This window comes from Clupea harengus, chromosome 4, assembly GCF_900700415.2.
Source record: "Clupea harengus chromosome 4, Ch_v2.0.2, whole genome shotgun sequence".
In the NCBI taxonomy this organism is placed as follows: Eukaryota; Metazoa; Chordata; class Actinopteri; order Clupeiformes; family Clupeidae; genus Clupea; species Clupea harengus.
This window is the reverse complement of record NC_045155.1, coordinates 16499887-16509331: the sequence shown is the minus strand read 5'-3', so window position 1 is coordinate 16509331 and position 9445 is coordinate 16499887. Positions and strand designations below refer to the sequence as shown.

The 9445-nt window shown below is 43.9% G+C and overlaps 1 protein-coding gene across 1 annotated transcript; it reads right to left on the bottom strand.

Annotated features, from left to right (window-relative positions):
- Nucleotides 1-3128: 3128 nt before the first annotated feature.
- On the bottom strand, nucleotides 3129-8871 carry zfp64 (zinc finger protein 64 homolog (mouse)). The gene is made up of 6 exons (XM_012834596.3): nucleotides 8517-8871; nucleotides 7918-8085; nucleotides 7454-7600; nucleotides 7261-7323; nucleotides 6855-7106; nucleotides 3129-6735 (listed from the first exon to the last, which is right to left on the bottom strand). The coding sequence occupies exons 1-6, from the start codon at nucleotides 8542-8544 to the stop codon at nucleotides 5372-5374; spliced, it is 2022 nt and encodes a 673-aa protein (XP_012690050.1). The 5' UTR covers nucleotides 8545-8871; the 3' UTR covers nucleotides 3129-5371.
- Nucleotides 8872-9445: the final 574 nt, after the last annotated feature.

Genomic DNA, 9445 nt, shown 5'->3' with positions numbered 1-9445 from the left:
GATATGTAAAAACTTATATTTGGGTATTGTTTGGTAATTGTGATTATATGATAAGATTTATGATAACACACTTTTTCATACCAATGTCATTTCTAAAGAGTTTATGACAGGCGCAACAGTAGTAAAGATAAACGCAGAGAAAACAATAGCCTAAATGCTTAACATAAAGTCAGCGCATCACAATAGGGCATTATTCCTATGAAGCACTGTATGAAGCTGAATAGGCCTTTCCAAACAGTGTGGAGGCCAGGTCATTAGAAATGCCACACTGGTGTTTGAAAGCAGCCAAGCGCATTCCTTTGTCCATTAAAGGACATTTATGAGCTTTAGCCAGCACTTTCAGATGCTCTCCATTGGCTAAAAAAATCATACGTATTTGTCTACCCCCAAGGAAGGTTTTAAAACTCTGCCCTCCAACTTAGAACAACAACAGAAGGCCCCGACACATTGTAACACTTCCTGAAAACAACACAAAACCAGAAAAGTAATCCATAAACCACAAAAACAACAGTGTCAATAGAGAAAATAATCACTCCCAATACCTATCCGTGAAAAAACAGATTGCATCAAATAAAACATGTGCACAATACTTTAAAATGATGATATGATGAAATCATTTGCATTTTTTATTTATGTAATTTATTTTTTTATTGAAAAAATATTATAAATATGTTTGAAAAATAAAAGTGTTTCTAGTGTTGTGTTTCAATTTGGATAAGAAAACAAGTAAGATTTAGAACTTATCTGTATATTTGTGCTGTGGTCTGTGAATATCTGAACTTCCGACGTTAAACAAAGAGACGCACCGACTACAGTGAGAATCTTCACACATCCCCACCACATAAATACCATTTGAGGATTCTGAGGCTTGCAGTGAGTGCTTATTCAAATGCCTCCATGTCTCTCACCAGCCATACACAGTCAATGCAGCTCAATTCAAATGTGTCAAATTTGTATGCAAATGACATGCTGCTTGGAAAAGCGAATAAGGCCACATGATTTGCTCTTTGTGTTGCTCCATTGTCACTGAAGAGCAAAAACACAAGGCTCTCATCTCAGGAGGTGAATTTGTCACAGAGGAGAAAAAAAGTGATAATTTCTCTTTTTGTTTTCCTCTTGAAAATAGCCCAGCGACATGATCTATTGTCATGACATCTGTCTTGAGTTTTAAACCTGTCATTTTAAAGTTTGACACCCAAAGCACGGGACTGTAGTTTACTACAAAGCAGAGGACTTGATAATATATTTTTTCCTCTTTTTTTTTGCTGATAAACTGAAATGTTCATTCTAGAACATTCTAATGTCTGCCTCACGGACACGGTCTTTAAAAACAACTTCACATTTCTGACCATAGAACACAACTGGTGGCACTCCAACTCTGAAATGACTGCGTATTTGCTGGAAGATGATGTGCAATCACAGGCTTTTGTGCGCTAAGGTCACCTCAAGCAGCAATTGTGTCTAACTGAGAAAATGAATGTAGGGGCCAGATAAAAGATTCCATTTTGCCGAGTACTGAAACCACTCTTTAAAATATCAATACTCTGATTGCCTTGACAAAACAGATGCTCATATGTGAGGAAAGAAAATCTATAACAACATTAACCAGCGCAGTTAATGACATTATAGGACATTCAAGAGTGGCCATCAAACTGCAAACACACAAAAACAAAGGTCATAAACTTATGGTTGTCAGACAGGGAAGACAGTTCCTATACAACATCCATCAGCAGCCCCTCTCATGTGATCACAAACAAACACAGAACTTTAAATGTATAAACACAACACAGAGTATGACATCATATCTTCTGAGTTTGCTTCAAAGTTCGTGTGTAGACCTGTAGGGGTGTATATGTGTGTGTGTGTGTGTGTGTGTGTGTGTGTGTGTGTGTGTGTGTGTGTGTGCGCCTGTGCATGCACAACTGCTCTTGAATGACTCAAAAATAAGACAAACTTATAAATACCTAAGGAGTAAATATCCAAATAAAAGAAAAAACAACCCCTTCATTTTCCCTCCCAAAACACTCCTTCTTGACCTCTTTTCCATGAATCCGGTAACTGTCCTTTCTAGTTCTCTGTTTGTGTCGGGACAGGAAAGAAGCACAAAAATACGATTTCTTTAAGCAGCTGGGAGTGGAAATTGCTTTTTTGGGGAGGAGGGTGAGCATTTATGACCCTTTTCAAAGGGCTTCCATCTGAAACACAGGAAGGAAGGAAGGAAGGAAGGAACGAGAGAGCAGCACAGGGCCATACAGTATCAACACATTCATTTCATCCTCTTCTCCAACAAAACCGCCCTAATCTAGAACACCTTTATGTGATGTGTGCATATGTGTGTGTACACACACACACACACACACACACACACACACACACACACACACACACACACACACACACACACACACACACAGATGCTAAAATGAACCATGTGTGCACTCTACGGATGTTTACGTCACACTAGGGCAAACTGATCAAAATTTTAACTGAAATTATTTACCAAAAATGTCACTGTGAAGGATCCAGAGAGGGAGATGGTGAACAACTGGGTCACAAGACGGAGTCATGTTTAACAGTTCAGAAACTAAAAAGGAGATACATGTTAATCAAGCAAAATGCACTAAATTGTGCACATTTTTTCTTCATCACATCAAAGATCACATATTACCAACCCCTGATATCACAAGTTGTTTTTTTGTTTTTGTTTTGTTGTGAGGGGGGGCAGCCTCCTCTCCTCATTGGTGAGATTAGGCTGTGTAAGTTTGGGAGATAATGGATCAAAGAGTTTTAGTGGAGAGCTGTGCTAGCCTTTCCCACAGTGCAATCATCTTTAAGCAGAAAGGAATTTTACAAGGGCCCTGGATCCCTGGCTCTGGAGGGGGTGCAGCTGTCATAAATCAAAGGTGATAGGAGAGGCTTTTACACTAGTTATCAGATGATAACATGCTTTTACACTAGTTATCAGATGATAACATGCTTTTTATTATACGGGGCCACATAGTATTACAAAAACTGTATCAATTCAATTTATTTCTCCAAAATCTATGCCATCTTCACAATACGTTTAGAAGAGTTTCAGAAAACTTACATTTTCATCCAAAATGTTCAATTCACAAAGTGTGTTATTCCAAATCAGGTTCATAAAAAAAAAGAAAAAAAAAAAGAAAAAGAATTTAGATGGTATCATATGAAAGATAATCTGGTTTTGAGATATGTTTCCATGCACTTTTTGTACTGAAAACTGGATACTTACTGCCACTCTCTGGCAAGCACTGGAAACTACACTGTATTCCTGCGTGACCATTACGACCATCAATGTGATGCCATAATATAAGGGCAAGAATTTTCCTTTGGTGCAACACCGCAGAATTTGAAAGATGCCATGTCTTTATCTTGTGCTATATCTGTAGGACACTAAATTAACAATTATGTGTCTTTTTTCCATTATCACACAACATTCATGCATTATATAAGCATGCTTCAAGGTGAATTGCTTTGGATTATGGGCAAGGCACAAGTTACAAACACTATTCTTGTTATGCCAATAAAGTTGAAATGTGCAGATAAATGTGTCACTTAAGGCATTGGATTAGCTTCTACATTTCCCCAGTGATATGAAAACAACACTGAGAATAGTTATGAATCTGACTGCTGCCTGGGTCAGTCTGATCAGAACTCTAAGTACTGCCATCCAAAATGAGGACCAAACCCAAGAGTCCGTTAAGAATACGTGCCCAACTACACTCTAACACTGTCACTTCAGTCATGAGCCTTTCATCCACACAAGGATTCATCTGATTGAGACTTTATTTCCTGACCAATTGACTCCACCTGATATTTCGCATGATATTTCACATGGAGAGAAAGCACATCAAGGACAGAAAATAATAGAGGGGGGGGGGGACACAGGACAAGGTAAGAAAGGAAGGGGAAAAAGGCAATGGACCAAGAAAAGAGAAGAGAGGAAAAGGACAGGTCAGTGGTGTGCTGCAGAAGCTAGAAGCACTGACAGGAAAATCAATGCTCAATTGTTCCTCAGGGACTCCAGTTCACGCTAAGCCTTCACTCTGGAGCAAACTCCATCACATCAAGGACTTGGGCAGAGAGAGTGACCATGAGGGAGAAAAAAAATATATTTATCGACCGACCAACAAGTCTTTGAGTTGGAGTATAAACGACTGGAAGATCACACTAATGACACTGAAAAATAATTCCTCTAGTGATTTCACACAGACCAGCAGAACCTCTAAAATGTAACACTGAATACAACAATTAAAAAAAAAGACTCACCAATAAACTCACCAACTGTGAATAAAATATAACTCATCACCACGCCAATCTGAAAAAAAAGGTGATCCCAATCTCACATACCTGCCTAGACTGAGGATGTGGGCAGTGAGGTGGAAGGTGCTGGTGGGGCCACTGGGTAGCATGTAGCTCCCAGCTCATCGCTGCTCGACTGACCACAGACACAGGAGATGCTATCAGCCAAACGTCTGAGGGAGGCCAGACCTGGGGGACTCGATGAAGAAACCATACGCAGTTCTGAGATGCTTCAGAGCCTCGCCTTGATGGAGTAGAACATATGTCATGTCTGAGCGAGCACACAGTTCACCACAGCTCTATTGACTTGGGCACAGCTTGATATCCTGGATGGCAAGCATCTCAAGTTATTGTTACAGATTAGCTTGATGGTTAGGCATTATCTTTTAGAACAGCCATTTCCTGTAAAAAGGGGCTGTGACAATAGCACTTACCATAATACTGTGTGCAACAACAATGATTAAAACACTGTGTAGATGTAGGAAATACATTGTTCTTTTGCACATGTTGCAGAAGTTAGCCCAATTTGCTCTCTCTATTTGGAACTTCCTTATTGTATGGACTTCTTCACTTTGTTAATCAATTGTAGAGCCAAAACATAGGCAAAACAATAACACAATTACAATGCAGGGAATTTAGAGGTAGGCTTTACTTCTGTTGCGACAAGAGAATATTTATTATCTCATCTTTTCAAAACAGTCCAATGTTAATGGTCCACGGTGACAACACTCAAGAGCAAATGACGAGAGACTGACTGAATTCACCCTGGCCAAATGGTCATCAAAGCAACACATCCATTTCTATGATGTATTCATAAACTAGCGTAGCACCGGCCTACTAAGTACATGATTCTATTGCTATTGAGGAGTGAACCAGAGAATTTTTTTCTCTACCAGACATGCTGCATTCCAAAAAGTCCTACTAACATAAATAAAATAAAATAGAATAGATGTCAGCTTGGTGAAGCCTGGACCACAGCATTTTAGTCTTTGAGTGTTGAGCATATCTGAATATGAATACTGTGTTCCAGGAGATAATGGACTGCGTGTCAGTCGTCAGGGTCCACCGGGTGTGTATCTGAGAAGATGTGTTGGGAGAGGGGTTCTAGTGGGGGGGCCCTCTCTGGGGGGCCCAGGCTTAGAGGCATGTTATGGAGGAGCAAGGTGCCGTGAGGCCCCATACTTATGTTCGACATGATCAGACCGCTGCCATCCTCACAGGGGGCCGCACTCCCCAGGAGAACCGCCTGTGACGGCTTGACATCTCCCCGAGAGGACGCTTCGCTGACCACCTGCAGTGGTGGGCCGAGAGAGCATTCTGATGAGGGAGGCATGCCGGGGGGCTCGCCGTCCGTCACCACGGTAACCTCGGTGCCTCCCTCCTGAATAAGAGCAGTCAGTCCGTCCAGGTCAGAGCAGGTGGTGATGAAAGTCTGCGAGCTGTCTGCGCTTAGCGTCTGTGGAAGGCTTGAGGCACCGTCAGGGGAGATATGGGTGAGCAGTACTGTCTGCTGCTCCAGGGCACCCCCTGCAGGCGGCTGCATGCTCTGCACGGGCAGCAGGCTCACCTGCACAGGGCTCAGCAGCCCCTCGGAGCCCTCCTGGCCGAGCTGCGGCGTCACAATGATCTTCAGCTGTGCGCCGGCGTAGGAGGAGAGCAGCGGGCCCTCCTGAGGCTGGGCCTGAGGGGACGGGCCTGACTGCTGGGCCCCTAGGCTGGGGGCAGTGGTGGTGGCCGCAGTGGTGGTGGGAGTGGGCAGCTGCAAGAAGCCACTGTGTGGGAGGTTCTGATGCTGCCGACGGTGGCTGCGCAGAGAGTCCTCCCGCACAAAAGAGGCGTCACACACACTGCAGCGGAAGGCCCGTGCCGCCTCCAGACGGGCGCGGTAGCGGGAGCTGGCGGGCTTTGAGGGCACCGGGCCGCCCCCCGTCTCACCGTTTGCCCCTCGCCCTGCTCCTGCCCGCTTCTCAGCGGCCTCAGGCTGGTCAGCATGGCACTTCTTGCGGTGGATGAGCAAGTTGCTGCTCTGCTTGGAGGCAAAGCTGCAGTGCTCGCACTTGAAAGGCCGCTCGTCAGAGTGCACGCGCTCGTGGATCTTGAGCGCCCCCTTGCTTGCGCAGGAGTAGCTGCACTTGGGGCACTGCATAGGCAGGGCGGGCTGGTGGCCCCGGGAGTGCTGGCGCAGGGCACTCTTGTTGGCACACTGGAAGTCACAGTCAGGGCAGCGGAAGGAGTTCTGAGAGGCGTGCTTGATCTGAACGTGGGACTTGAGGTTGCCTTTCATGGCACAGCAGTAGTCGCAGAAGTCACACTTGTAGGGCTTCTCCCCCGAATGCACACGGATGTGGCGCTTCAGGTCCGAGTTAATCTTGAATTTGGCATTGCACTGGTTGCACTGGAATGGGCAGTCTCCTACAGAAACACATGACCACTTATAAACAAATGACATCTGGCTGAACAAGTAGAGAATTGTACTGTACCAGGCATCTGAGGAAATGGCATAAATGTTGAAACGGGTGCGGAACGGTCACCTGTGTGTGAGCGCAGATGTACGGTGAGCTGGCTGGAGTTGCGGCTGGCGTACGGGCAGATCTGGCACTTAAAAGGCCTCTCGTCGTAGTGGATGCGCAGGTGCTTTTTGAGGCTGCTGCTGTCCGCGGCTGCGTAGGCACAGTATTTGCATTTGTGTGGCCTCTCGCCTGTGTGCGAGCGGCTGTGCATGTTCAGCTTGTCCCGTCGGCTGAAGCGCTTGTGACACAGCTCGCATTCGAAGGGCTTCTCGCCTGACAATCACACAAGAGCGCACAGACAAAAGGGCTGAGATGTGGTGTACACATGTGCACATGTGCATGAGAGAAAAAAGGTTTATGCTTATGAGAGATATTAACCATCTCGCAGAATGCATTTCATATATTTGTTTACTCACTGGTTACTCACCAGTGTGTGTTTTGAGATGCCTCTCCATGTCCTTCTGACCATACTGGGTTTTGAACGTGCATCCTAGAATATGATTTTCAGATATACACATAAACACCATCATTCACTGACCGCTTGATGAATGTTTCCACAGCATCTTACACAGGCGATCAAAATTATGTTTACAGACAGAGAAGCGGGAAGACAGAATTACCTGAGAAACAGCAGCTCCGCCTCACAGAGGGCCCAGTAGGCTTAATCCTTTTGGAAGGACTCTTCTGGACTTTAGTAAGGGGCTTCTTCACCACTTTAGCCACGCACGCCTGGAAGGCCTCTTCGAACACAAACTCTGTGCCAGACTCTAACAGCACAGAGGGTGTTTCATGTGATGAGGTTTCATGATCACTTTATCCAGTTAACACATAGATTGCGATATGTTTAACTGCATGAACTTTTTCTACATCCTATCACGATCAGAAATGACACTTTTGGACCTTGTTAATCTACATCAGCATTCATTTAAACTCAATTCAACTCCCTGAGAACAATAAAACAATCCTTTATTCCAACACCCCTCAAATTGAGAACAACTGCGACAAATGTTACTTTAGGACTATCCTACTTCATGGGCGCATCTTGGGCCAAGCCAACTCAATATGTTACCTATAGTAATCTTACCAGTGAGAGAAGCACCAGCGTTTGAGGCAGATATGTTTGAGGAGGGTAGCTGGCAACCATTTTGCTTGTGGGCAAGAAAGACTTCAAAGTTGTTGTACTGTTGCTTGCAGAAGCCACAGATATGGATATCTGGACTAACGTCAGCCAGGACGTTTAGGACATGTCCCCCTGATGTACAGAAAACACACAGCAACCAGGTAACCACCGGCACACTGACCAATTTATGTTTAGCAAACAGACCTGACTAATTTAAATGTGCTTGCACTTAGATTTGGTCCAAATCAAATCCTGGCTATTCAAAATGTAACGTTATCATTAGGTCCAATTGAAATAAACCAATATATATATTAAAAATTCTACACAATGAATACTAGATGTTAAATTAACAAGATAGCTGCCAAATTGTTGCACATAACTTATGTTACAGGTTGTGTGGCCAGCTAGCATGGTGTTGATCATGAAAGTTCGCAAGCACTTCCAAGACAAGCAAGTTAGCTCGTGTATGATGAGTGATTGACATGGCAGGGGGGACTTTTGGAGAAGTCTACCTGAAATGTATGCAGCCGATTAAAGAAATGTAACGTACATGCTTAACTTACCTTCTCCGTTAACGTTAAATGATGCCATTTAAAAGGCTGACTAATTTTCTAGCTGTCAGGTAGCTAACGTTAGCTTAAAAATGGCAAGCTACAGCCTAATGTTACCCGGTAAGCCTGATTTGTGTTATGCTTACACCTCGTTTAAGATTCGGACGTGAGATCTAACGTTAGCAGCGACAACCACATCATTGCTTTCTCGACACTGCTTCTTTGAACCATTTTCCATTTGCCTCTATACCCATTGTGGTTCCCACTTCAAAGGAATAGTAGCCGTCCCTCAACATCACAGACCTAAACAGAGCCGCTAGCAACTACAAGGCAGTTAGAAACAAACATGGCTGCTACCGCAGACATGGAAAAGTTTACCCACATCACGTGATGAAGACAAAAGGCCTGATTGGATACTGACTTACATGCCAGTTAAGCTACACATACATAGATATGATGGTCTTTAACCATCAATTTCATCTATCAGTCACGTTTGGCTCGTTCACATCTGCCTTAAACATAGGCAAGGTGTTCAGCAGGTTACTGTGGAATTAATTCTGGTGAAGTCATGCACGACTAATTGTAACCTATAATGTATCGTTCACTTTCATACCTCAGATGTGATAACAGGACAAAAGCTATTTCTGACAGGTGAAGGTTTTGCCATGTGTGATGCAGGATGGGTAGTCCTATAGGCTATATGATATTCCAAAAGTCAGTAGCCTAAAGTGACTTGCCTGTACAGACTGTTATTGCTGCTTGTGCAAACTGGTACTTGAGGATAGCTGAAAGGAAGTTGAGAGAAGGGGAGAAGAGTCAGTGCAGAGGACAAGTAATGAAGGAAAGGAAGAGTAAGACAGAGAAAGAGAGAAGGGTTATTTAAGGGAGTTGAAAGTGAAAACAGGTCAAGTGCGTTTGTCTTTCAGGAAATGTTGGCCATT